At 61.3% G+C, this 27,030-nt stretch overlaps 2 protein-coding genes and 2 non-coding genes across 15 annotated transcripts; all 4 read right to left on the bottom strand.

The window, feature by feature from the left end:
* Nucleotides 1-297: 297 nt before the first annotated feature.
* EIF4G1 (eukaryotic translation initiation factor 4 gamma 1) lies at nt 298-18,307 on the bottom strand. Of its 12 annotated transcripts, none has more exons than XM_054074494.1 (35): nt 18,209-18,307; nt 17,434-17,494; nt 16,167-16,275; nt 15,992-16,078; nt 15,681-15,713; nt 15,045-15,065; nt 14,201-14,374; nt 13,777-13,876; nt 11,908-12,020; nt 10,750-10,842; nt 10,604-10,670; nt 9,453-10,349; nt 8,205-8,293; nt 7,829-8,003; nt 7,334-7,467; nt 6,938-7,075; nt 6,575-6,748; nt 6,298-6,495; nt 5,884-6,030; nt 5,553-5,789; nt 5,353-5,457; nt 4,808-4,961; nt 4,600-4,700; nt 4,398-4,500; nt 4,181-4,283; nt 3,357-3,613; nt 3,147-3,262; nt 2,807-2,979; nt 2,524-2,649; nt 2,347-2,428; nt 2,034-2,132; nt 1,776-1,910; nt 1,605-1,686; nt 1,392-1,532; nt 298-1,280 (listed from the first exon to the last, which is right to left on the bottom strand). In XM_054074494.1, exons 3-35 carry the CDS (start codon nt 16,239-16,241, stop codon nt 1,099-1,101), a joined length of 4,911 nt encoding a protein of 1,636 aa, XP_053930469.1. In that variant the 5' UTR covers nt 16,242-16,275; nt 17,434-17,494; nt 18,209-18,307; the 3' UTR covers nt 298-1,098. The 12 variants fall into 12 exon arrangements, with proteins under 12 accessions (XP_053930469.1, XP_053930473.1, XP_053930474.1 ...); XM_054074498.1 differs by having other exon boundaries at nt 4,181-4,271; XM_054074499.1 differs by having other exon boundaries at nt 6,938-7,057.
* Nucleotides 6,821-6,897, bottom strand: LOC128853094 (small nucleolar RNA SNORD66). The gene has a single exon (XR_008451341.1). It is a non-coding gene; the product is annotated as a small nucleolar RNA SNORD66 (small nucleolar RNA).
* Nucleotides 8,082-8,159, bottom strand: LOC128853093 (small nucleolar RNA SNORD66). Its single transcript, XR_008451340.1, has one exon. It is a non-coding gene; the product is annotated as a small nucleolar RNA SNORD66 (small nucleolar RNA).
* Nucleotides 18,308-19,639: 1,332 nt separating the features above from the next.
* Nucleotides 19,640-27,016, bottom strand: PSMD2 (proteasome 26S subunit ubiquitin receptor, non-ATPase 2). The gene is made up of 21 exons (XM_054074771.1): nt 26,841-27,016; nt 25,781-25,837; nt 25,272-25,436; nt 24,902-25,023; nt 24,307-24,531; nt 24,045-24,203; nt 23,615-23,759; nt 23,355-23,415; nt 22,924-23,070; nt 22,630-22,736; nt 22,127-22,254; nt 21,958-22,045; nt 21,597-21,759; nt 21,400-21,501; nt 21,168-21,313; nt 20,863-20,946; nt 20,611-20,779; nt 20,418-20,512; nt 20,125-20,251; nt 19,916-20,034; nt 19,640-19,834 (listed from the first exon to the last, which is right to left on the bottom strand). Exons 1-21 carry the CDS (start codon nt 26,973-26,975, stop codon nt 19,652-19,654), a joined length of 2,727 nt encoding a protein of 908 aa, XP_053930746.1. The 5' UTR covers nt 26,976-27,016; the 3' UTR covers nt 19,640-19,651.
* Nucleotides 27,017-27,030: the final 14 nt, after the last annotated feature.

Genomic DNA, 27,030 nt, shown 5'->3' with positions numbered 1-27,030 from the left:
CTCCAGGTACATCTGCCCCCCCCTTGCGACCCCACACAGTCCCCACATGGGGGTACCTACCGTCTGCCTTGGGGTGCCGGGGAGGCTGGCTCCTGCCTGGGCTCCAGGCTGAAACCTCCACGCCAGCCCAGGCACAAGGGACATGGGACAGGGGGGCGGCAACAGCGGCACACGGGGCATTATTTAGCAATGTTCTTTTATTTCCAGTTTTAAGGTGAAAAGATGCCTTTAAATCTTCAATTAAATACTCCATAAAGAAAAAAAAAAAAAAGCAAAAAAAAAAAAATTATTTACAAATTCACGTGACCAGTAATTGAATCCTTGTTTTAATAATTACACGTGCGGCTCATCACATCCAGCGCTCTATAAATACAGGGGACGCAGATGAGGGGGCCGCCTCGTCACTTGCCCAATTGTGGCCTTAAACGTTTGGGAGGAAGATGGAGGCTTGGTGGGGGAGGAGGGGACCCAGCCTGGCCCAGAGAGAAGGGGTCACCACCCCTCCTCCCCGGCACCCTCCCTAGGTGTCAGAGCAGGAGCTGGGGGGAATGATTTATATTTAAAATAAAAAAACATAGAGGGAGGGTCCAGGCAGTGATGGAGGAATAGAGAGAGGACAGGGGAGAGGGAGAAATCACGCTCCTGTCCCCAAACCAAATTTAATAAGTTTATATATATATAATCTCTCTATATTTCAGCAAGAAGTGGGGAGGAGGAAGAGGAGAAGGGAAAGATACGTCCCCATCCCCTCCCCCCTCCCCATGACATGAGTCCGGGGCTGCTTGTCCCGCTCCCAGAAACCCGGGGTGCCTGCGCTGGGAGAGGAGGGGACCCACCGTGACAGCCGCCTCCGTCAGCATCCATTTATTATCATCGTGACAAACTAGTACAGGTCTTGCAAACAGAACCAGGACAGGGGAGGAGGGAGAGGAGGAAAACTGAAAAGAGAGAGGTGGGCTGTGGGGGGGCACAGCAGGTCCCTCGGCCCCGGCATCAGCAAGTCCAGGGGGCCAGGGGTGGGAGGGGATGGAGTCGCTCCCCAGAATGCCCTGCTCTCTCTTCTCCCTTCCTCTTCCTCCTCCTCCTCCTCACAGATGCTCAGTTGTTGTCCGACTCGTCCTCAGCTTCCCGGAGCCAGGTGAAAAACGCTGTCACTGATTTGAGAGCCACCCCTTTGCCCTGCTGCTCAGCTGGGTCCTTGCTGGACTCCCACTTGTAGAAAGCCTCCTCCTTGATGACATCCTCGTCATAGAGGGCGTCAAAGAACATCCGCAGCAGGTCTGGGGAAGACAAAGGGAAGCCTCTGCCATTCCCCAGCCACCAGCAACTCTGCTGGGGTGGGGACCTCCCTGCCACCCCACTCCTCACCCCACCCATCCTGCAACACTCACTGGGAGGCTGGTCCAAATTCACCACCAAGGCTTGCAGGGCATAGAGTGCCTGGAGCTCTTTCTGCTCATCCCGCAGGTACTTCTGCAGCAGCTTGGCTTGGTTGCGGATAACCAAGGCATCCACACGGTAGGGGTTCTCGACTGTGGGAGATGGGCCATGAGAATGGGGCAGCACATGCAGGGGGAGACCTCCCACCGCACTCCAGTACTCACAGATGATGGCAGAGCGGCACACAGATGTCATCAGGGCCCTGATAAACGTGTTGGATGAGATCTGCTGCTCGCTAAGGTTGGCCTGGAGGAGGGAGAGTAGGAGGACCATGAGGTGAAGAAGGAGCCAGGTGGGAGCCCCCAGATCCTCAGGTTCTGCACCTGTGCCCTCACCTCAATCCAGTCATGTATTCTTTGGTTGTTCGGGTTCTCCTTCAGCAGTTCATCCATTTGCTTGCACAGCTCCTCTGAGGTCAGCTCCTTGCGGCTTGGTGTGTCTGAGCTGTCCTCCATTGTGTACTCCAATTTCTGCAGGAGTGGGCAGATCAGCTCTTAAAGGCAGCACGGGGGAACGCCACACTCATAGGACCCCATGAGGGTTTCCTCCCCCCCCCGGCCCGTCTCTGCCCCTCACCAAGACTGAGCTCTCACCTGCTCTGTGACAAATTTGTTGACATCCTGGTCCTCGGGCAGGAATTCCTTCCAGCTCAGGCCTCCATCCCGCCACAATTTGCCTGCGGTCTTCTGGCTCTGCAGGACAGACAGTCAGCATCAGCATGCCATGCCCTCCATCTCCAGGGAGGGAGATACTGCAGCTCGGTCATGCCACACTCATGACAGACATGGCCAGGGATGACCCCTGCTGGCAGTGGGGGCGTCAATCCCTGCATGCCAACCTGCCCCAACAGCAGGCTGTCAGTCCTCAAGGCAGCGGCCAGCAGGTACACAAGCCCCAAGCACTTACCATGCCTTTGCACAACAAGCCCAGCACTTCAACCAGCAGCGTGGTGGCCTTCCCAATGGGCACCAGGGGCTTCGTTATCTCCCTGCAGGGCACAAGAGATCTGATTGAGCCACATGCCCACAGGAGACCCTTCCACTAGAATCCAACGGCAGCTCCCTGGAGGGGCTCTGCCCCCACCTGAACAGCTCCTCCATGGGGATGCCTTCCTCTTGCAGGATGGGGGTGATGAGCTCAGCCAGGTACAACCAGATGTGCGGGATGTCAATCTCCATGTCTTCCGCAATCTCCAGGATCTCCCGCAGCCTGCAGGGCAGAGGGGTCAGTTGGGATCCAGCACCCCCTCCATGCCCTCAGCTGGGAGGGACCTTGGGAGATCTCTTTGACTAGCCCTGGTCAAGGCAGGGCCAAATTCAAAGCTGGGCAAATACCAGCTGCGGACCAGGCTGCCCCAGCCCCTCACCCTTTGTAGTACTGTTCCTTGGAGAGCGTGCCCGTCTTCACCAGCTGGCACAGCAGGACCCCCATGTGCTCACGGGAGATGGTGCTCCTCTCCAACGTGGACTCAATGCCATTCTGCACAAAGATGTAGAGCGAGGAGGGGCTACCCAGCTCCTGCACACACTGCAAGGCCTCCTGCAGGGAAAAAGGAGGGGTCAGTACTGCCCCACAGCCAGTCCTGGCTCCCCTCTCTCTCTCATCCAGGCACCACCAGAACCCTGCCCAACAGCACTACCACAGGGAAGCTGAGGACACGTTACAGGGGCCATACACTGCTGTGCCCAGCCACCCCCTCCTCTCACCTTCATGTCATTGATGTGCAGGTATTCCTCTATGATTGCCTTGGATTTCTTCTCCAGCTCCTCATCCGACAGCGCAGGCTTGGGGGATGCAGCAGGAGGTGCTGGCTCTTGCTTAACTGTGAGGAGAAAGCAAGGATTAGGCACAACCTGGGACAGGCAGAGCCCCATCCCACAGCCAGAACTCCAGGACACTGCTCCTTCCCAGCTCACTGGTCTCTCGACTCCTGTCCCGTTCTTCCGTCATGCTAGCAGCCTTGCGCACAGCCTCGGGGCCGCCCTGCTTCTCCCGTTCTCGACTTCTGTCCTCCGTCTCTTTGCTGAAGCTTCTCTTGGTGAGGGCAGACCTGTTCCTGTCTGTCCGCTCTCCCCGGTCGGGACGCTCCTGGCGGTCACTGCCCTTCTCTGAACGTGATTCTCGGTCCCCTCTCTCCCCAGCCTTCTCTGACCTGTCGCGGCTGGAGCTGCTTCTGGGTGGGAGGAAAACAGACACAGCATGAAGAGACCACCACCACCCTCCCTGAAGGGACCACAGCCTGCAGAGCTCTGCAAGGCAAGGCTGTCCCGCTCCAGTCCCAGCATTTTCCAGGGCACTTGATCACCCTCATGGAAATAAAACATTTCCCTGTTTCTCCCCGCTTCCAAAAGCCTTTTGCCTTTTGCTGTGTCCCTTGGCATGGCTGAACAGGGTCTGGACCCCATCCTACCCACACTTTGCCCCTGCTGCAGACTATGGTGAGATTCTGCTTTGATTTCCTCTTCTCTTGAATAAACCCAACTCCAACTCTGCCCATGCTCCAGTCTCCATGAGATTCCCTCCAGTCCATCAATGGTTGGTCTCAGGACTTCCAGATCAGACCCAGCACCCAGATGTGGTCCCTCAAGTACCAAAGAGTAGAGAGGAAGCCCAGACTGGAACTGGCCACCTTTGCCATATGGACTCGTCAGCTATGAGCCCCAACAAGGCCCCATCCTGCAACAGGGGATCACTCCAGCCCACAGCATGCCCACACATCGAGGCAGGGCTGGCTCCTCACCTCTGCACCACACGGCGTGACTCTGGGCTCTCGGCAGACGTTGACTGCTGGAGTGCTGAGAAGCGATTCAAGGTGCTTGTGGCCGGTCGCCCTGAATCAGATGCTGGGTGTGAAAAGAGGGGATTCTCAGAGTTCAGCACCTCCCCAGTACAGGAACCGCCTGGAAAAGGGTCCCCGCTCCCACCCAAGGGCACCGGGCTGGCCCCACACTGCCTACCTGAATCTGCAGGCTTCGCACCAGACCCTCCACTGCTGCCTTTGCCCCAGCTCAGCCGCCCACCCGGCGCAAAGAGCTGGTTGTTGGAGTCAATGGATCCAGGCTGCAGGCAGAGAGAGAGAATCAGCTTTGAACCCCCACGCCAAGGCAGGATCTGGGCCAGGCAGTCAGCTCAGCTGCCCACACTGCACCCCCAGCTCACCTTAGTGATCTTCGTTAGCCGGCTGGTGTCAATGGGCCGGTTGCCCTTGCTGATGGGTACCGTGTTCCAGCCATCATCCGCAACCAGGCTCGCACGCCCACCTGGACACAAGGGAGACAGACATAAGGCACAGCCCAGCCTCACACAGCACCCAGTGGAAACAAGCCACCCCTGGCAGCCTTACGTGCCCTGAAATACAAGCACTCACCGCTGGAGGATGGCCCAGGGGGTCCTCTTCTCTTGTCCTTAGACATGAGCTGCTGCACTTTGATGTGTTCCCGATGCTCCTCCATCTCTGCTTCCTTGTGGATCTGGTCAATGGTTTTGGGACCCTGGTCTCCTCGCCGAGGCACCCAGCTATTCTGCAGAGGGCAGGGGAGAAGAGAAGGAGGTGCTGAGCTGGCTGGAGAATAGAGGCAAAAGCATTCCTTCTTCCCAGTCATTCCACTCAGACTAGACTCCCATCTCAGCCAGCACAGCTCCCTGCACACTGTGGCAGCTTTTGGCACAAAAAGGCTCAGTTTCATGAGCCCCCCTGCATTAAACAGCCGCTGGTTACTGTGTGCCCACTCACTACCACGCTAACCAAGGGCTGGGGGCTAGCATGGTGTCTCTGGGGCTGGCACATTCCCACCCTTCCCATTCCAGGGATAAATGGACTGCTGGCACTCAAGAGGACACAGGCCAGCAGCTCCATGGGACCAAGCAGGGAACAGAGGACCGCCCCCTAGCAAAGCAGGCCATACACCTTACCCGTCTGAGGTCAATCACATCCTGCAGCATGAAACGGATTCGGGATGATGTCTTCTTCTCTTTGATGATCTTTTCCATCTGATTGAAGTACTGGTCCATCCTGGGCTACAGAAGGACAGAGTCATGATCACATCCCTCCCAAAGCCAAGGGCCCAAAGCCTAGGGCAGCACAAAGTAAGGCAGGGCAAGGCAAGGGGTACCTTGGCCTTCTCAAAGTCCAAGTCCTTGCCAATGGTAGTAAGTAGGCGGCAAAGGCACTCAAGAGACTCCTCATCATGGTTTTTTAGCAGCTTCACCACACAGTCATGCATGATGGCCTCTGTCAACATCTTCAGCTTGAAGAGCTCTCCAATAAACTTGATGTTGCCCAGGGATCGCCGACGGGCCTTGTCCCGTGCCTCCTCCAGTTCATCTTTCATGCGTGCCTTCTCCTCAGGCTGCAGGGAGAGCACAGCGGGGCAGCTCAGAGCCCAGAGCCACCCCAAGGACACCCACACTAGCCCTCAGTCACAGACTCCCACACCAACTCACAGCACTGGCATCGTCCATTTCCTTTTGCCGCTTCTCAAAGATCTCATCATCATCCTTGTCCTTCTCAAACTCTTTCTGACAGCGGTTGAGCAGCAGCTTGCGGAAGTTCACAGTCACCGTGGGCTTGTCTGTTGTGGGCACTTTGAGCTGCAGGGAGAGGTAACAACCGAGGCAAGGAACATTAGTCGCATCTCCCGCAAAAGTTGGCCAGCTAAGGCCCAGGCACTGCTCAAACCAGGAAAAAGCCACCCTACGCCCTCGCAATGGCATTCTAACACTCATAACTTGGTCCTGCATCCACACACCTCAGTTTCACCCTACCACATGAAAGGATCAGCACCCTGCTGAGCTCAGACGAAGTCCCCAAACAAACCCCTGCCAGCTCAGCGGGAGACCTCTGCAGCCCCTGCTTACCCCCATAAGGCAACGGCACATGTTAGCATAGGCAACAGAGAAGTTTGGCTCCGAGATGGCTTTCTCGAAGACGAGGTCAATGACACCCTTGAGCCGCTCCTCCGTGTCGATGGACAACTCCATCACCTGCTTCATCAGCTGCTGGAACATCTGTGGCGTCAGCTTGTTGAGGATGCTGCGGACACGGCGGAGCAGTTCCTGCAAGGACAACAAGGTCAGCAAAAGCCAGGCACATCCCTCTGCTTCCCTCCCACTGCCCACCTCCCCCAGCTCCCACCTGCGTCTTAATGTTCTCAGGATCCTCCTCCTCGGAGGCACGCTTGCTGCTGGGTTTCCAGGCCTTCTCGGCCTTGTTCAGCTTGACGTCCTCATTGAGGGACACAGTGGCAATGATTTTGCGGGGTTCCTTCCTCTGGCTCTGCTGGGAGCGGCGGGGACCCAATCCCGACGGCTGACAGGGAGAAGAAATTCAGGTCTTTGCTCTGGGACCAGCCAGGCTGGCTCCCAGGGTGTCCCCATCCGACTGCTCAGATCCTCAGTTCCATCATGGGCATCAGTGGCCCAGACACAACGGCTCGAAGGCTTGATCATCACAGACAGGCAGAGATGCACAGTGTGGGTGAAGCAAGGAGATACTCACCAGGCCCCGGTTGCCCATGACAGGCCGGCCAAGGTTGGCGAAGGCGGGGGTGAAGTCAGGGCTGCAGTTCATGCTGCTGAGGCGGATGGGGTCGAGTGCCCGCAGTGGGGTCTTGTTGGCCTGAGAAGGTACACAGGGCTGAGGATGCCCAGGGGGCAGAGGAGCGGGATGGATCCATCCCCCAGCCTCAGCGCTGGGACAATGAACTGGAAAGATGGCCCCAGAGTTGCCCCCACACACCACCCCCAGGCTCAAGGCTCGTTGCAGATGCTGCAACGGGACCCTGAGCACAGCAGGTTAAGTCCCAGCCCTGCCCTGACAAGGAACAGAGCAGCGGAGCCAGATCCCCCACCCAGGCACCACCCACACTCCCCTTATTTCCAGGGCCGCACCGACCTTGTCCAGCACCACATCTGTGATCTGGGGCAGCCCCTCGGGTTTCTGCATGCTGGCAAAGATGAACTGGAAGCCCAGCAGGAACTCCCGGTCGTATCGCTTTTTCTCCTCAGGGTTCAGTGGCTTCCATTGCTCTGCAGCAGAGCCAGAGGGAGACCTTGACACAGCCTGTCCTGTTATTCTCTACCACAAGCCATGGCAGGTCCAAGCCCACACAGGGACTAGCAAGGTGGGATGTAGACAACCACAGAGCTGCCCCAGCCCAGTACACCATGAGCATGACGCCGCTTGCTTAGACAGAAAACCTGATGCCACCAGCTCCCTGCAGGACCTTAGCACTAGGGTCTCTGTCCCCCATCTTGTGCCAGGTTTGGGGACAAGATGGGAGGAGAGCATGAGGTTTAAGACAGTCGGACCATTCCACCTCCACTCTCCCCACGGCCGGGTGCAGAAATAGCAGCTTCCAGTGGAAGCCTGGACCAAGGCATGGCTCACCTTCCTTGTAGCGGTACTTCTGGTCAGCAGCCTTGCCCTTCTCTGGGGCCAGCTTGTCCTCCTTCTCCTCCCATGTCTCTTCTGACTCTTCCTGTGGACGGGCAGGGGCCACGTCCTCCACTTCGCGGGCGGGTGGCTTGTTCTCTGCCTCTGAGGCACTGTCGCTGATCTGAGACTGCATCAGGAGGGACGGGGAGACCATTCACGCCTCAAGCATGGTCCTGTCCCCTCCACCCTGTACCCAGACCTCCACCTCTCTCAGATCCTCATTACCATCACAGAGCATCAGTGGCCCAGACACGATGGCACAAAGCAGAGTTCATCACAGGAGGAGACGGGACATGAGGTGACCCCCAGACACCCACAGGACACTCACCTCTTTAAAGGCATCCAGCAAATCGCCTACTGCCTCCTTCTTGTTCAGCTCCTTCATCCTCCGCTTTTTCTTTGGCACCGACAGGGCGACTGGGAGGAGAGGCAGGGAGGTGAGGGACAGGAACCCTCCCAGTCCCCCACCTACCCTGACGACAGCTCTGCGTCACCAGCAACGCACAGCTAACAACTTCAGGATGGGGCCACGGGGAGCAACAGGAATGTGGTCCTACCACACCAGCACAAGCACCGTCCCCAGACACGCCATATACCCAACCTGGGCATCTGCAGCCCTGCAGATCCCACACGCCCCACACGCAGCCTGCCAAGGCACCCCATTCCCTGAGCATGCAGCCCAGAATATACCCTTTACCAACATACCTCATGACCCTCCTCGACCGGCCGCTGCACCCCAATTTACCCTGTGCCTCTCCAAAGCACCCCATCCACACCTCTTCCCTAGTGCAGTGCTCCCCACTCTCCTTGGGGGATCCCTGCAGACACCCACACCCCTGTGCAGGGAGGCCCTTACAGGGACACTCCCATGCACACACAGTCCCCTCCCTGGCACCCCTATAACCCACTCCATACAGAGCTGCACCCCAGAAGCACATCTGCCCCCAGGGCACCTTCCAAGATCCCCTGTGTATCCCAGCACAGGATGCTCCATACTAACACATCCTGTGTACTCATCCCCTCCTCCAGCATGCCTACGCAACCCACACATTCCTGTGCAGGGTGCTTATAAAAAAGCCCCAAAACCACGTATTTTCACCCAGCACATCCCTAGAACACCCCACTTTCCCAGGCACCCTTATGTACCTGCATACCCCTAACCCAGGTTGCCCCACGCAGCTACAGCCTCACAGCTCCCCTGCCACCTCCCTGTGCACCTGGACGGCTAGAGACAGCTCTCAGGTAGAGCCCAAACACACCCAACCTGCACCTCTGTGCAAGACACCCCATAAACACACTTCCGTGGTGACACTCCATTCCCCGGGGCACCCACACATACACCCCTCTATACCCACCCCCTGCATGTGGATACACTCCCCAGACATCTCCCCCCATCTCACCGTCCACATGCACTTTGTCTCCCTCCCAGCAACCCATGCCATGCAACCTGCGCCACCTAACCCTGTCCCCTGGCTCCAATTCTCTCCCCTGTGCCCAATGCCTGACACCCCACCCACATGACCCCCTTGCCACCCAACACGCACCCTGGGGCACCTCGCAGCCCCGTGTTCCCAACCTTGTGCGGTCGCCTCCGAGGTCTGCGAAGGGGCAGGGGCCAGGCTCGAGCTCTGCTCCTGGGCCTCGCCAGGGCCTTCACTCTCTTCCTCCTCCTCCTCTGCTGGGGGGGAGGCAGGGGTAACAGGCTGGGCTGGCTCCTCAGGCTCCGAGACAGGGCTGACATCCGACTCGGGTTGTTCTTCGCTCTGCTCAGCTTTGCTGGTGCCCTCCACTCCGTTGGGCAAGGGCAGCTCTTCGGGCTGGGCAATGGGGGAGTCCAGGGTGGGCACCGGCACTGGCGTGGGCACCGGCTGGCACACAGGCGCCTCAGGGACCGGCTCGGACACCTCCTCTAAGACCCCATTGGCCTCAGTGGAAGGCTCAATGGCAGGCTCGACGCAGGGCTCTTCCCGGGGCGGTGTGGGGCTGGGGGAGGCAGGTTTGGCGGGTACTTCAGGGGCCTGAGGTACAACAGGTGGTGGCGATGGTGCAGCAGGCACCGGGGGCACAGCTGGCACCAGGGGCACGGCCTGCATCTCAAGGGTGATGGGCACCGGCAGCACCTCAGGGGGTGCAGGTGCCTGTGGGGCAGGCTCCGGGAGGGGAACGGCCACCTCCTCCTCCTCCGCCTCTGCAACCACTGTGTCCATGTCAGGCGCGGGCACAAGGGGCAGCTCCACAGTCCCTGGCACTGTAGTGATAGTGCTAAACGTCTTGTGCGGGTCAGGCGGCGCTTCGCCCAGCTCCGCTTTAGTGTCCACGTCCACAGGGGGCTCCATTGGCACCAGCGTCACAGCCGAGAGCACCACGGTATCCACCTCGGGGATGAGGGGAGGGGGAGGCGACGGGGACGCTGACTTGCTGGGCTCCAGGGAGACGGGCTTGCTCACCACCAGCGCAGGCTTCGGGCGGTCATCTGCAAGGTGGGCAGCATTAACAGGGGGCTCTCTGGGGGTCAGCTGGGGATGAGCAGACAGTTCCCATAAACTCCTGGACCCAACATGGGCACACAACCTCAACCTCTCAGATATGCTGGGAAAACATTTGAGCCCACAAGCCCCTGATGAACCAGGGAACACCGGAGCTGGCACCTCACCCCTCGCAATGCCAATGACGGAGCCTGGCAGTAGCTGTGCCAGCTGGCACGCCTACCCCGGCATGGGCACTTACCTGGCCGGACAATAACTGCTACATGGGGGGTCTCTCCATTAGCCTGGGGCTCTAAACCGCTTCCAGCCTGGGGACACAAAGACGGAGTTCAGCAGGGCTTCGTGCACCTCTGCTACCCGAGTCGGGGAGTCAGGGCGTCTCCTTACCTGAGGAGGGGTAGGGGTGGATGAGGTCCTTGCGCCAGACATGATTTCTTCAGTGATGTCTTTGCCACCTTGGTTGGGGTCTCGTATCCGGATCTGTCCACAGGTCAAGGCACAGAGGGAGAAGCTGTCAGCAGGGTGGGGGACACAGCATATGGGCCACCCCTTTTCCTGGGCACCCCTTTTTTGAGTGGGGAAGCACAAGGCTCCTTCAGCACTGCGCCTGCCCTGAGCACACACAGTTTAGGGACTAGTGGGTGCCACCTCCCCTCCTCACAGGGCACAGCACCCCACAGATACCGGCCTGTCCCAATGCCCAGTGGACAGGGATGGTGCAGGGCAGGGCAAGACTCGCAAGCCGTTGCACCAGGCAGCCAGAGTGAGTGCCACTGCCTCAGGCCAGCATCCATCTCCAGGGGTCGGGGGACCCCAAGGCACCCCACCCTGGTGCCAGAGCTGCATGGAACCCCCTTGCTTTGAGGGCAGCATACGAGACTGGCCTCAGCACACTAACATCACAGTGAGCCCCGCACCACCCCAGGCACAGCCCAAATGTCTGCAGCCTCGTTGACCCCCTGTGCCCGCTGTAGGTGCAGCGGGAGCTGTGATACACATGCTGTGGGGTGAGTCTGGGGGAGGGAAACAAGGGTCTGGGACCTTCGTTGGGGGCACAGTGCAGCCAGGGGTCTTGCTCTCTCCACGCCAAAACAACCTGTTCCTGGGGCAGAAAGAGCAGAGGAGCACCAAGGCGTCTCCTCTGGGGAGGCACCAGTATCCCCGAATCCTTAAACACAAGGCACCCCCTGCTCCCCAGCGAGGGGCCGTGTCAGCAGCCGCCCGGTTCCCTGCTATAAATAGGCCCCACGCGAGGCCTCTGAGCACCAGCATCTCCGGGAGCAGACAGCAGTTGGCAGCCGCGGCACCCCCGCCCCCCCTCGGGAGCAGTGACTCAGCACAACGCTGCCCGCCGGGACAGCCAAGGTCGCCAGCACCCACTGCGCACCCCGTTCCACTCGTCGACCCCTCGGCCTGGGGGGGAGTACGGCCCTGCACTGCCCCCTCCCCCAGCACACTGCACTACATCGCACAGACACCCAGGGCTGGCACCATCCCCGCCAGTGCACAAACACCCCCCATGCCCGGAGGCGGACGGCTCCTTACCGTCTTGCGCTCTCGTTTTGGGGGAATCGGTGGCTGCTGGCTCACAATGACCTGGGCAGCGGGGACCCCCGCCGGGAACTGCTGCACCCCCTGTGCTGGGTAATAAGCGCCTGCTGGAGGAAAGGAGAGCGCGTCAGATGGACCGTCCAACCTAGGTCCTCTGAGCCTGTCCTGGGGAACCCCAGCCTCCCAAAGACAGGGGTCTGCCAGGAGCCTGGGGAGCCCGTGCTGCTCTGCAGCAAACCCCCATCGTATCCAGCCCATTGTCCCAACCCATCCGACAGGCCTGACCGAATTCCTTCCCCGTGAAGCAGAGCGTCCCTGCGCCACCCCCACGCCCAGCCAGGCCCGAGGGCACCCGCCATGCCCACCGGCTCCACGCCACCAATGGCCTCTCCAGGACACTTGGGCCATGCTGGGTTCGGGTGTCCCAGCAACAAGAGAGGCTGCCTTCCTGCAGGCACCCTTATCTCCCCAGGGCCAGCACCAGCCCAAGGGCGGCACCAGGCAGCCCCGTCCGCACCCTCCATTCACACCCAGGCAGAGAATCTCGGGCTCCTCACGCAGCCTGAGCCCCCAGCAAGTCCAGCTCAGAGGAGTGATCTGTGCTGGGGGCAGAGGCAGGGTTGGACCCAGTCCAACGCTGGCACAGCCCCCCCAGAGTTGCTCCGCTCCTTCCAGGGCATCAGGAAGCATCATTCCTAGAGTGCTGCCAGCAGGATGTGAATGTGTGGAGCACAGGCACAGCTGGCCCCTGGCCCCTTCCAGCTCCAGCACCTTCCCAGCTGCGCTGAGCCTGGAACTTGACCAAGGTGCTCTGGTGGCTGCCCCAACCCTGTCCCGGGACCCCTCCCGCTGCCCAGGGAGGATGCAAGGGCAACAAACAGGCCTTCCACCCCCCGATGGGCCAGGCATGGCGGGAGAGAGAGAGATTCTGAGCTGCCAAGCCCTAGGGACAAGGAGGGCTGGCCCACAGAGGGCCACACCATGCCAGGCCACCCCCCTAGTCTTGTGGACACGGGGCACACTGCTGCCAGCTCCCCTGGAAACAGCCACAGAAGAGAGGCGGGGGGGAAACCCATCCCGGGACCCCGCAGACACCCACGGGATACCCCAGTGCTGGGCACGAAGGAGCTGCTGTGCCCTGGCCCAAGCACAGGAGCTGGCCACTGCCAGGGGCCACCTCCCTCCTCCGAGAGGCTGGCTGGGCCCCAGGACAAGAGGGAGGGAGGATGGGCACATACCTGGCTCAGGAGAAGCCCATCTCCGCCCCGGTTATGCTTTGCTGCCGTGCCGGGGCCAGGCCGTAGGCCTCAGCTCACATTTCTGTGTCTGCCGGGCCTCCCGGGACTGACCAAGCCTAAATATAGTCACAGCTTGGGTGGCCACATGGAGCGGGGGGAAGAAGGGGGGCTGCTCATACCGCTGCTCCCCAGTGCCGGGAGAGGGCAGGCACGGAACGGCCCTGGCACCACAGGCTCAGCTCCTGGAGAAGCAGGGAGCTGAGGGGGGATCAGCAAGCACAAAACTGCTCACCACCCTGACAGCAAGCAAGGGGAAACAGGGGATAAAGTCTGCCCCAGCCCTCCGCCAGGCAAGTTAAACATTAAACGGCCCCAATTTGGAAAAGGGCGGGGGTGGACGGACCGGTGGGACACGATGCACAGTCCTCAGTACTGCTGGGAGACAGGCAACACCCCTGTCCCCCCAAATAGTCTGTAATGGAGTCACAGAGAAAGTCCCAGTGAGCCAAAAAAGGCTGAGCACAAGAGGCTGCAAGGAGGCCAGAAGCAGTGGAGCAAAAACAAAGAGGGGGAGTGTTGAGGCTGGAAGAGCACTGGGGAGCAGAGCAACCCCCTCAATCTGTACCGTAAGTCCCAAATTCTGTGGGGCTGGCTCCAGGATAAAAACTAGGGGCTCCGGGCTGGACCGGGTACTGCTGTGTCGGGACGACGTATGTGGAGCGACCCTGCAGTAGGGGAGAAAAAGGTCAGTTACCTCCCCTGTGGGGGACAGATGTACCCCCAAACCACAGGTGTACCCCCAAACCTGCCTGTGAACCAGCTAGGCACCAGGGCAGGGAGAAGGGCACACCAGGCACCTCGAAGGACTGTCAGGGAGGGGAAACAGCACTGCCTGTTGCCTCTCTACAGAGTCAGGAAACACCTTGCTCAAATCAGTAAATGCTCAGAGAGCCTGGAAGACCCCCTCCGCCCCCCAAAACCGACCTGGGCTCCTCCCCACCGATGCCCACCCCAGCCCTCTCCCATGGATCCCGGGGCACGGCCCTCACCTGTCCGGGAATGTAATAGGCTCCTTGGGAAGGTGTGTAGGATATCTGGGAGGGTATCATCATCACCTGGGAAGCAGCCGGATACACATGGGCAGGGGGGCCAGGCCGGGCCGTCGTGCTACTCTGTACGCGGGACGCACTGGCGGGAGGCTGTGCCCTGTTCTGGTAGAAATGCTTGGGGAGAGATGGAGCACGGTGTCAGGTGGAGCGCCCACACACGCATCCAGCACCAACACACTCTGGGTGGAAGCCCCTCCTGCCCTATGGGAGGGAGCAGCGTGGCAGCGCACATCACCCCAAAAGGTCAGCCTAGGCACCAGGAAAGGGGAGCAGTTCCAGGAGAGGATGAGGAGAGTGGAGACACCCCTCCTGAGCCAGGATGCAGCCCCACCTTCCCCACTCTGGAGGTGACCCCCACCCCAACACTATCCTGTCCCCCCGCACCTGCGGGGCCACCTGAGTCCACCCGACCCAGCTCATGCCCGGCACGGCCCCCTCCCAGCCCAACAGGGGCCGGCAGCTCCAGCGCCCAGAGCCGGCCACGGCTGCACGCAGCTCAGCGGCAGGTCCCAGCGTGCTTCGCACCGTTCCCAGTGCTCGCACTGAATGCTGGGACGCGTAGTCCCACCATGCTGAGCCGCACTGGAGCCGGACAGCCAGGGCGTACAGAGCCGGACAGCCAAGGCGTGCAGAGCCGGCTATGCCCTCTCCCAGACAATGCCATCCATCCTGACCCAGCTTCTTTGCCGGGCAGGAGCACCCCCAGGAGCAGCAGCTCAAGCCCAACAGCGAGTGGGCAAGGAAGGGTCCGCACACGCACCCCAGGGCAAGGAAGAAGCATTACCTGAAGAGACCTGAATCCTCCCTGTTAGCAAGCGCACGCATACAGAGGGAAAGGGGGAAAGAGAGAGACAGGAGTTACCCGCGTTGGGACAGGGCTTGGATGCAGGGTGGCTGGCAGAGGAGGGGTAGGAGGCTGGGGAACCCTTTGTGCAGTGCCCATATCCCAAATCCAGGAGGGGTCCCTGTAGGGACCCCCAAGGGATAGGGAAGGGGTTGAGGGGCTCCCAGCCAGCACAGCCAAGAACATCACCAGATCTGTCCCCAGCAGCTCCTCCACACAAGAGGGCTGATGAAGGTCCAGAGCCTTCCACAGCACCACAGGACCTTGGGAGACCCCCCACAATGTGGAGAGGAAGAAGAAGATGAGGAAGAGCACAGGCAGAAGCAGCAGCCTTGGCCAGGGTTAGCGCATGCACAGCCACATGCTGCAGGCTTCATGCAACGAGGAAATTGGGGAGACACTGCAGGGAAACCACTGCAAAGTCAAGTGTGTGTACCCCTCTCACCCCAGACAAGCCTGACCCCCAGCTCTAGGGCCCCCGCGTGCTCCTCAGCCCCTTTGGGGCCAGGGTGGGTGTTTCTGTGCAGTGTCAGGGCAGGGTGCTCTGCAGGCAGGGTGGGGGAATCGGGTTAGTACCTGCTGGTGAATAGCCCGAGGCCCTGCTGGAAACTAAGAGAGGAGGAGAGGGAAGTTTGGGGCAAGGGAGGAAGGAGAGAAGAGCAGTCACTCGGGCATCCCCAGCTGGAAGCATCTGTCCCCCCACCCCAGGGCCAGGAGGTTCCCAGCAGGGGGTCATGGTTCCGATCACGGGTGTGTGTTGGCCCTGGGGGGCACCATGGAGCTCCAAGCACTCCCAAACACCGTGGCAGTCGGGGCTACTCAACCAGGAGGCAGAATGCTACTGGATTCCCCTGCATCACCTCCTACAATCTGGGCGAAGCCCTTACCTGGCGTGGCTGAGAAGGCGTATTCATTTGTGAGGTCGGTGCCGGGTTAAAAACCACAGGTGTCGTCTGACCAGGTGGGAACGTTGGCTGGAGGGAGGGAAGGAGATGGCACCACCACCCTGGCACAAACCAGGGAGGCAAAGGTGGGACCCCCCAACCCAAAGGGGCTGGTTACCTGCGGCAGTCCGGGAGAAGGGGCAGGGTGTGGGGCTGTCGGGGCTCCTCCTGTGGGCTGTGGAGCTTTGTTCATTTCATGGGGTTGTGCATAAGGATCCCCTCGCTATCTGTGGGGACAGGGACAGCAGGTGTAAGCTGGAGGTGGACAGCACCCCGGGCATTGTTTCCCATCCACATCAGCCCCCAAAATGGGGCGTATCTAGGCCCTCAGCGTTAAGCTAGGCACTGCACCGGCCATGCCCCATGGACAGCATCTCACCAGGGCACGGACCCCCAGCCACCTCCACCTGCCCCACTTGGGGCATGGAGAGAGAGTGGGCACCACTAGGCTGCCCGGCCCAGGCAGTATTAAAGACCCTCATCGCACCCCAAACCCAGCCGTGCCCACCAGCAGGACTGACACCCCCGAGGTGACCCCACAAAGCCCAGCTGGGCGCCCCACACAAGCAGGCACCAGTGCCCATGACCTGCTGCCAGCACCTAGGCCACCACCAGCTCCAGGGGCCCTGGGTGGGCCAGTGGCACCCCGGCGTCAGCACCCCGGCGTCAGCCGTGCCCAGCTCCACCCCGGCTGACCTACTAAGCGCTTCCCTCGGCCGGCCAAACCTGTTCCTGCCAGCGGTGCCGGGTCCCCAGCACACACCGCAAACACCTACCGGGGAGGGCAGGGAGCAGCTCCCGCGTCCCCCCAGCGCCGCTGACGCTCCTGCCTGCTGCCCTGCCCGGGGGAGCCCGCAGCCCCCCGCCACCGCCAGCTCCGGGCACCGTCCCGGGATGGACTTGGCAGGCAGCGCGGCTCTCCCCGCCCCAGTGCAAAGGCCGCCGGTGCAGGGAGGAGGCAGTGCCCCCCACCCCGCGAGGGGCTCCCCACGAGCACCCCGCGAGCACCCAGCGAGCGCTGCCGGCCGGGGCACCCGAGGCGCCTCCCGTAACCTGAGCCGGCCGCGTCAGCACCGCCGGGGCTGCCAGGCACGTCCCGCCGCCTCTCCCCGGGCTGTGCCCCCCGCGGCGGGACCGCGACACGCAGAGGGAGGGACACCCCACCGCAGGGGTCCCCTCCCGGCGGAGATGGATCCCGCGGGGGCTCCGGGAGGTGCCAGGGGCTGGGCTGCTCCCCCGTGCCGCCCCATCTCGGCCTTGGCACCAGTCACCCCAAAACCAAGCGGCAGGGGGGAGGGAGGGGTCACACCGGGGAAGGGGCAGTGTCGGTGCGGGTGAACGCGGCGTCTCCGGCACCCGGAACCGGGAGCGAGCGGGATACTCACCCCCCCACGGGAAAAACCTGGGCCGGCTGGGCGGGCGTGCAGGGACCGTTCATCCGACTGACTGCGAGAGAGCGGGGGAGAGATCAGGGGGGAGCGGGGCGGAGGGGACCGCGCCGGGGGCCACCGAGGACCGCGGGGAGAAACCGCGCCGGGAGGGGCCGGGACCGGCGGCAGCGCCGGAGCGAGGGGAGCGGGGCCGGCGGGAGGCGGGGCTGACCGCGGGCCTGGGGGGGGGATCCCGGCGGCGGCGGCCCGGGCCCGGCCTCGCCCCCGTCCCGGAGCGCCGGCTCCATCTTGTCGGCTGGCGCGACGCGGGCCCCGGTGCGGCATCCGGCGGCGCCGCTCCCCCCCGCGGCGGCGGCGGCCCCTGCCAAGGACACGTGTCACTGCCGCCGCCGCCATGGCCCGCGGGCCCGGCACCGGGGGCGCGGCGGGCACGCACCACGTGCGGCGGCCTAGGCGGGCGCGGCGGCGGGAGCACGTGCGCGGCGGCGGCGGCGCGCACCGGCCGGCACGTGGGCGCGGAGCGGCGCCGCGCGGGCACAACCGGGGCGGGCCCGGCGGGGAGCGGAGCAGGGGCGGGAACAGGCGGCGGCACCCACGTGGTGGCGGCGGGGCCCGGCGGCGCGAGGCCCGGGGCGGCGGCGCGCGCGCGCGGCCCGGTACCGGTGCCGCCCCCCCCTTCCCTCCGCAACTCCGCTCTGCTCGCTCCCCCCGCCCCCCCACTCCTTGCCCCCCCCCCGTGGCGCGCGCCCGCCCCGCCCCCGCCCGTTACCTTCAGTCTCCTTCAGCGCGCGCGGCCCGACGCAGCCGCAGCGCAGCGCAGCACGACCATTTCCGGAGCCGCGCCGCGCGCAGGGGCGGGGCGGGGCCGCCGCGGGGGCGGGCCCGCGCCTTGAGCCGCTCCGCGGGCACCGCCCGCCGCACGTGACGCCGGCGCCGCTCCCCCTCCCCCCCCGGCCATGTCACGTGGCGGGGAGGGGCCTCCGCTGGGCGGAACACGCCCCCTCCGCTCAGGCCACGCCCACCGCGGCGCGGGACCGCGTGGCGCTCGCCGCACGGGGCGCTCTGCGCCGGCGTCCGACCAGTGCCCGCAGCCACGGGCACCGGCAGCCACCCGGGCCTCATAGAATCACAGAATAGTTCGGGTTGGAAGGAATCTTAAAGCCCATCCAGTTCCAAACCCCCTGCCGTGGGCAGGGACATACCACTGGATCACACTGCCCAAGGCCCCATCCAACCTGGCCTCGAACACCTCCAGGGATGGCGCAGCCACAACTTCCCTGGGTAACCTGCGCCAGTGTCTCACTGCTCTCACGGTAAATAAATTCTTCCTAATGTGCTCCAGCCGTCTGATCATTGTTGTAGCCTCCTCTGGATCCGTTTCAATAGTTCCATATCCTTCTTACCTTGAGGATTCCACACTTGCACCCTGCCGGTGCCCCTGCAGTACCCAGGACACAGCCAGCCTCTCACCCCCACCCTGCACCCATCCCACTCCCCTCAGCAGCGTCAGTCCCCCATATCCAACCCCATTCTCCATCCGACCCCTGTACTCGGGTACAGCCCCCCACACCCACCCCAGCCTCCATCCCACCCGTGCCCCCCAGCCGCCCCACCTCGCACCCCTACTGGGCAGGGCAGGGTGCGGACACTGCTAGTTTTGGAAACAGGGCAGGGTTTTCCTCTCTTTCCTAAAAAAACTTCCCCCGTGGCTTCCACCCCACCCCAAGACCAATTTTAACCTTAGTCCCGGCTCTCTGCAGCACAGAACGCTGACAAAGCCCAGCATCCTCCCAGGACAGCTGAAGCAGGGAGGTCTCCCCCAGGAGAGCAGTCCCAGCTGCGGACAGTCAGCCCTGGGCTGAGGTGGGTGCTTGCACAGCAGGAAAGGGAGTTGCACACTGCTGAGCCAGGCACAGGCGCTTGGGGTGCTACAGGCGCACAGCTGGGCACAGGGTGAGGAGGAGCAGGAGCCAGACCCACAGCAGACTGGGAGCACCCCTGCACACCACAGCTCCGTGTTAACCCTCTGCTTCTTGGAGTCTGCAGCACGAATTCTCAAGGGGATCGGAGCCCAGCCCACACCCCAGAATGAGGAGTGTAGGGCAGCACTAGAGTCCACATAGTTTATTTCATGACTCTAAGTAACAAAACCAAACAAACTAGGTTTTTCCCCCCACCCAAATCACCTACCCACCCCCCCCCCAAACTCGGCTCAAACATCATAGTTAGGGTTCTTCCGTAGGATAACAAATCCCTCTAGGATGGGTGTCACAGGCACGTGCTCCTCTGTGGCCAGCTCTGCCCGCTCTCCGTGCGCCAGCAGCACCGGCGTTGTATGAGTCTGGAAACCAGTGATGGTTTTGGGCTTGCCCGCCTGGCCCACTACATCCACAGCCTAGGAGAGAAAAGGAAGGTGAATGCCAAGGACTCACAGGGATGTTGGAGTCCTCCATCCCCAGCTCTCGCTGCCCCTTACCTGTCCCACCCGAACCGACACGGGCAGAGGTCGCAGCTCCTCATCAAAGGTGACCAGCATGCGGGGCTGCATGGCCGCAACGAGCCCATAGAGAACATAGTGGGACTTGCCCAGGATAACTGGAGGGAGACAGGAATACAGAGCCTGAGCAGTGCCCATCCCATGGGACAGAAGGGTGCTGGGGTGGGGGCCGAGCCTACAGTACTCACTGTTGCGCACATCCAGGAAGGACACGAGGACAGTCAGCAGCCCAGCCACGGCCACCTGGCTCATGAGCTGGCGATCGCTGTGGTAGGGGCATAGGGTGAGCGTCCCCTTGCCCAGGTGGGTCAAGCCCTGGTGTGGCAAAGAAAGCAGATGAGAGCATGGTGGGGTAAGGCCTGGTACCCCCAGCCTTGTCCGGCTGAACAGTGACACTGCTGGGACCCCACTGCCCTCCCACACCCAGGGCAGGGACCTCAACCTGCCCCTTCCCCACGAGCTGCAAGCACAGGGTCATCACCTGGGCCAACCGCACCATGAAGAGGTTGTTGGGGTCCTTGGCGTGGTACTGGGCGAGCTGCCGCAGCATCGCTGCCAGACGGGCATTGTTGGTGCCTGGGGAAGAGGGGATACAGGCAGGGAGTAGGACACATGGCTCGGGCCTCCCACCTTTCCCCACACGAGCCAAAAACCCGGCTGTCCCCCAGACTTACCACTGCCCACCATGCCCATTGCAAAAATGGAATTGTAGGAGACCTCTGGGTCAGCATCATGGGAGAACTTGCTGAGGGTGTCAAGTATGTTGAGCCGGGGGTTGGAGACCGAGATAAGCGCAAGGGCCAGGGGCACAGCACGGCGCAGAGTGGGTTCCCCATACCGCAGCTGCAAGGAGGGGAAGTGGGTGTTAGACCTAGCTTAAGGGCAGTGAGGTCTACAGCGACGTGAGGCAAGACCAGTGTACTCACCAGGTGGCCGAACGTGCGTAGGGCCATCTCAGCACCAATCTCCTCACCCATAGCAATGAGTGCGATCCCCAACACCGCTACACCCTGCAGAGACATGGGCACTAAACACCACGCAGGGAGCACACAGCCCAAAACTCAAGTTCCCACAGCCCCTGCACCCACCCTTGGCCCAGGGGGACAGGAGGGGAGGATCCTGGGGGCCGCTTTCTTCCAGCTCTGAGGAAGCTTCCGCACAAGTGGCTTTGAGACCACCCCAAAGCCAGCTTCTGCACCTGGGACACAAGTCCCAGTCCACATTTCCCCACCTGGTGAGCCCCCATGTCAGCTGAGCTCTCTTTCTTCTCCTTCTCTTTTTTGTCCTTTTTGTCCTTGTCCTCCTCTTTCTCCTTGGAGTCAAAGTGCTCACTGCAGATGTGCAGGAGCTGTTGTACTTTCAGGACATTCCCTGAGCCTGAGGGAGCGGAAAGCCAGGATCAGCTGGAGGAGAGTCCAGGACCCGCTCCTGCCATTCCTGCCATATCAATTAGCCCAACTCACCTGCATATGCGCAAATGTCCACCAGCGTGTTCGCAAAGCTGCGGAACGGCTCTGACACCACCTCCAGCGCTGCCAAGATGGCCTCAATGGCCTCTCCCTTCCCTGACGGGGAAGGCACAGTGGTTAGAGCACAGCAGCAGAGGGATGCGCCCTCTCCATCTCCCAGCTCACGAGGCACTGGCACTGCCCACCCTTACCCAAGTGGTTCAAGCCCAGGCCGAGCGGGAGCCACCGGGCATATGTGTCCTTCAACTCTGTCTCTGATTTCTCCATGATGGTCTGGAGGATGGTGGAGGTGACATCCCCATTGCAGGAGCCCACTGATATCATCCCACAGGCCAGGGCGGTCACGCCAGCCACCTGGTGAAGGAGGGAAGGAGACAAGCTGCATATGGAGGCATCACACAGCAAGTTGGCCACTGCCCACCCCCAAACAGGGTTGAGCTCTTCTGGCACAGCACAGGGACAAACAGTCCTCGCTCTCGGAGCCCAGACTGGCCACAGAACAGACCAGGTCGGGAAGCAGGAACCCCAAAAGAACCTTGTCTCACTGCCTACCTCCATGCTGGACTTGGAGTCTCCCATCACCGGTAGCAGCAAAGTCAGGACATCCTCGCGGTTGGAGCCCGCGTACGCCAGCCCCAGCCTGCAGGGAGTCCAGGGGAGCATTAGTGGGTGAGTCCCACCACCCTACGCAGCCCGAGGTAGGCTGGGGTGAGGCCCTTACCCAAAAATGGCTCCAATCCTCATGGTGTTGCTGTTGTGGAGGACATAGTCGGACAGGAGGGCCAGGGCAGGGTCACACTCATTCCTCACCCCTGAGTTGACAATGCCACAGGCCAGGAGGGCTCCGGACTGCAAGGCAGAGGCACCATCACGCACCAGCCACCAATACACAAAGCTCCCTGCCAGCCAGTGACTCATCGCTCCACGCATTACACACCCAGGACGGGCAAGCTGGTACCAAGTGAGCAACACCACTCTGGATCCAGCTGAGTGATCCAAAGCTCATGCCTCTGTGATAAGGGGTTCCCAAAGGTGCCTCAGGCAGGTCCTAAGAGCTCCCACCTTCCTATAAGCCACCCAAAAACCTGGGACACAGGGCATCCAAGCCCTTCCCAGGCAGGAGCTGAGCCACACAGTGGACTAAGGAGACGACCACACACCCCACCCCACAGAAGGGCTTCCCCAAACAGCCACAGACCCCATACTGGGATTGGTGCCACCAACCTTGATGTAATCCTCAGAGGAGTACAGGTACTTGTCAATCTGTGTGAGGCCCCCGTCCACATCCCACAGCAGTATCGTGCCCAGCGAGGCCGCAGCACTCAGCATCCCTGCAGTACCAGGGCAGAAGAGCCCACATCAGCCCCGAATCAACGTGCCCTGCCTAGGGTAGCCACGGTCATGGGGCAGCCCAGCGGCAGCCATGACCCACAGCCCCCTTTTCCACCCCCGAAAGGTTCAGGGTAGCAACGCTGAATCTTGGGGCACCTCCAGCCCCTGCCCCACCAGCTCCCTCACCATGGTCCTTGTTCTTGTACAACCATTTATTGCCATCGTCTGTCAGCAGCTTGTCCTGTCCGAACGCAGCATTCACAAAGCCGTTCACAAAGGAGGAGGCCAAATTCATCCGGGCAGAATCCACTTGGGAACCGCTTCCCCCAAACCCTGAGGAATGATGTCAGTGTGAGCAGGGCAGACAAAGAAGCCCGGCCAGCCCGCCACCACACAGCTGTCCCACCACAGGGGGCGAAACCTGTCCCACCACCAGCAGGAAGGAGGAGCCCAAATCCATGGCAGGTAACTGGATCCATTCCATGCCAGGTCAAGAGACCATCAACAGGCCATCTGCCCATCTCAGGATACAGTTGACTGCACTGACCCAGAGGCGCACTGCAGCCCCAGGAAATCCCCACAGGAAAAACATCAGATGACACCACGTAAACCCTTACTGTTATTTTCCAGGTGGGTTTTATAAATATCATCTGGCACTTTGGGCTCCATGATGTCCAGCTGCAGAGACAAGGGAGAAGGGGGTTATCTCCCAGCCAGGACACCCCCAGAGCAGCTGCCCTACAAAGGCAACCTCTGCAGGTGGTGCCTAAGCAAGGTCATAGGGACAGAGATCTCTTCCCCGATCCTGCCAGACAGTCTGCAGGCAGGGTAGACCACAGCCAGAGCTCAGGGCTCTTCTCCCAGCCAGGACACTCACCTCTCTGGCCAAGGCCAGGAAGTTGCTGTTGAGCTGGACATTGGACATGATTTCAGTCAGGTCCTCATACTCTTCCACATCCTCATTCAGCTCCAAGAAGACCCCGTGGCGACCCAGCATAAAGGCCATCTGCTTCTGGACAACTCTGCACAGAGGGGAGAGGTTTCACTAGTGCCCAGTTCTCAGCAGCCCCAGCACAAACACACATTCCCCAAACTGTGAGCCAACCGTCCCTGCTCTGGAGGCACAAAAGAGCAGCCCAGAGATGACCTGCTCTTGCCAGTCTTGATTTCAGGGACAAAAGTGTCAGTCTGAACTGTGAGACACCACTGGTGGTGGCAAGATCCAACCCAACTCTGCCCAGCTAGGGAGCCATGCCCCACCACAATGGGCGAAGGCCCCGAAGGGTGAGGGAGGAGTCTCCACTTACACATCTTTGCAGGAAGTAAAGATGTCCTCCACCAGCTCCACATCATTAAGCATCAGAGCCAGGCGCAGGGCTTCAGGGTAGCGGTTGAACTTACGGAAGATGCCCAGGGCACAGCGCAGGAGAGCTGAATTCTCAGGCTCTGGGACGTAGCTTACACAGCTTTGAGGAGGAGACAGACACAAGGGTGACAACCACATCAGGCAACCTCAGCTCACTAGCAACCTCACTTCTCTCAGCACCTCAGCCTGCCAACGTCCCTCACCTAGTCAGGTAGAGGCAGACTTTGGAGTAGGCGTTGTCATCAATGTACTTCTCCAGCATGTCCATCTGCTCAATCTCCATGAGCAGGTCACAGGCCTCGTGCTCTGCGTTGTGTGCCATGTTGTAGGGGACAATCTCCTTGACCAGGGTGAGGAGCGTGTCCCTCTGATTCTTGTCAGCCTCATCGATCTCCTGCCACTCCTTGGCCACCTCTCCTGCCAGGTGCCTGTGAGGACAAAGGGACATTGCTGCCACCAGCTTCACCCAGGCCCATAGGACAGGAAGCAGCTGCCGCCAGGTAGCCGGGGCTGTGTCTTGTTTACAGGGACTCCATATTCCTGCAAGAGCTTACAGGGGACAAGCCCAGAGGAACAGGGTTAGGAGCAGAGATTACAGTGGCCGTGTCAGCAAGATCTCTCCAGTTAGCAAATCACTGTGGAGAGAGGATGAGGCGACACACGTGCAGTTGTAATGTGGGCAGGTGAGCACAAGCCCAGCAAACCGGAACACCTCCCAGGCAGGCTAGAGCCAAAGTGCTCCAGGAAATCCTCCTGAGCCGCTGTCCTTCCCCAAGCCCTGCTCCAACCCAGGCTTACCTGACGTATTCGTGCCCCCAAGATGCCAGCTCCTCCTGAGAGCCCACCAGACGGTACTTCAGGCACTCGCGCTCTCCACTCATGGTCATGGCCAGAACAGAAATTATATCTGCCGCAAAGCGCTGGGGGGAAAGTGACAGAGGCTCAGACACAGACCGGGCATGGGGAAGCAGCGCCAGCCAGGGACACAACATCCTCTCTGTGCCCACAAGCTACCACAGGCAGCAAAAGCAAGGCCTTGGCAACTTATAATTCACCAAGTAAAGTCACAGAGACTGATGTTAGGCCTCAGGGTCCAGAGGGCTCTGTGATCACTTGTCCCAGCACTGTGCCCCCAGCCACATGGGATGGTGAGGCCAGGAGCCTTTACCTTGTTCTCTCCTGGAGCCATGTTCTCATAGATCTCCTTCAGCTTGCCATAATGGGGCCGTAGGAATTTGAGGGGTTTGGGAACAGAGGTCATGGAGGTGGTGGAAGAGCGGATCTGCCTCCGCAGCTCCTCCAAGGCTGGGCGGTAGAGGGATGTGTCTTTCTCCTGTAAAGGGAAGCTGCCTGTGAGGGAGCAGGAGGCCAGTTCCCGCAACACCACCCCGTCAGCTCTTCCCAAACAGAACCATGGCTCTGAGCAGAGCAGCAGAGCAGAAAGTCACCCACAGAAGAGGGAGGCAAAGGTCACCTTGGGCACAGACCAGACAGGCTACAAGGCTAAGGGACTGACTGCAGCGGACAAAGAGGGGCCCTGCCCATCGTGCTCCTTCTCCATCTCCATGGCACAAGGAACAACTGTAATCAAGGGGCAGACGGCCTCAAGTCCTGGCTGGGGCTCTGCTGCTTCGCTCCTCCCACCTTCCCCTTTGCTGGGGCACAGCACAGACTTACCCCCAGGCGCTCCACCAGCATCTCCAGCTCATCCTGCAGCTGCTTGTCTTCCTCTGACTGTCAAAATGCACCAGAGAAAGCAGAATTAAAGGCACCCAGCACAGACACCCCCAGTGAGATGGGGTGAAAGCGTCACCCCAAGCTGCAGAGGGACCAGGCCACAGTGAATCCCTCTCCAGGGCACCATCCTGCCCACCCTAGTGCTGGTGGGGGTCAAGCACCCCCACCACCGGGGACACTCCGCAAAAGAACACCCCTTCCCTCAGGGTGAGAGGCGCCTCCCCGTGACTCTGCGCTGTACGGGATCCCCCTGTGACAAGGGGCACAGATGTGGCACCCACAGCCCATGGGGTCCCCCAGCACCAAGGCCACCCCCATGACAGAAGAGGGGACCCCTCGACAGTCCCCGCTGTCACATTTACACTGTGATTCATCACAGTTCACCTCACTCCACTCCAGTGATGTCAGACCTGGAGCCTCTTGTTCCAGCGCACGCTCCCCTCAGGGCAGGGAGGGCTGCGCCATGTGGGCACCCCAAGGTGTCATAGCCCCCTTCCAAAAGGAATCCCCACACGGCTGTGATGTCACAGCCCCCTTTGGAGGGAGCCTCAAGCCACAGCGATGTCACAGCCCCCCCCCCCTGGAGGGAGTCCCTTCAACTCAGTCATGTCACAGCCCCCCTCCGGAGGAAACCCTACGCCTCAGTGACATCACAGCCCCTTTTGGAGGGAGCCCTGCGTATCAGTGACGTCACAGCCCCTTTTGGAGGGAGCCCTGCGTATCAGTGACGTCACAGCCCCCTTTGGAGGGAGTCCTGCGTATCAGTGACGTCACAGCCCCCTTTGGAGGGAGCCCTGCGCATCAGTGATGTCACAGCCGCCTTCAGAGGGAGCCGCGCGCCACAGTGATGTCACAGCCCCCTTCGGAAGGAGCTCCCTCACGCCAATGACGTCACAGCTCTCCCGGAGGGAGTCCCCTCCCGCCAGGGGCACCCCTTGGGTCCCGGTTGGGTCCCGGGGCAGCCCCGCCCCGCCCCACCGTGACTCAGCGCGGCGCTCACCAGCTCCTGCTCCTTCTCGGGCCCCGCGGGGGGGTCCCGCCGGTCCCGGCCCCACGGCGGCGTCGGCTTCTCCTCGCCCCCCGACCCGGGGCCGCCCTGCACCCGGCTCTGTCCGCCGCCTCCACCCGCGTCCATGGCCGCTCCGCCGTCCCACGCCGCGCCTGCGCGCCGTGACGGCACCGCCGGGGCG

This window comes from Cuculus canorus, chromosome 9 (genome assembly GCF_017976375.1).
Source record: "Cuculus canorus isolate bCucCan1 chromosome 9, bCucCan1.pri, whole genome shotgun sequence".
Lineage (NCBI taxonomy): Eukaryota > Metazoa > Chordata > Aves > Cuculiformes > Cuculidae > Cuculus > Cuculus canorus.
The sequence above is the reverse complement of the archived record's forward strand: the minus strand, read 5'-3'. Positions and strand labels throughout refer to the sequence as shown.

Coding starts and splice junctions, on each gene's coding strand:
- EIF4G1 (XM_054074494.1), bottom strand. CDS start 16,241: ATGAACAAAGCTCCACAGCCCACAGGAGGAGCCCCGACAGCCCCACAC. Junction 3,263..3,356: donor GGACAGGAGTCGAGAGACCA/GTGAGCTGGGAA, acceptor TTCTCCTCACAG/TTAAGCAAGAGCCAGCACCT. Junction 2,650..2,806: donor AAGGAACAGTACTACAAAGG/GTGAGGGGCTGG, acceptor TCTGCCCTGCAG/GCTGCGGGAGATCCTGGAGA.
- PSMD2 (XM_054074771.1), bottom strand. CDS start 26,975: ATGGACGCGGGTGGAGGCGGCGGACAGAGCCGGGTGCAGGGCGGCCCC. Junction 23,760..24,044: donor TTTACTTCCTGCAAAGATGT/GTAAGTGGAGAC, acceptor CCCTCTGTGCAG/AGTTGTCCAGAAGCAGATGG. Junction 21,760..21,957: donor ACTCCAAGTCCAGCATGGAG/GTAGGCAGTGAG, acceptor CTCCTTCACCAG/GTGGCTGGCGTGACCGCCCT.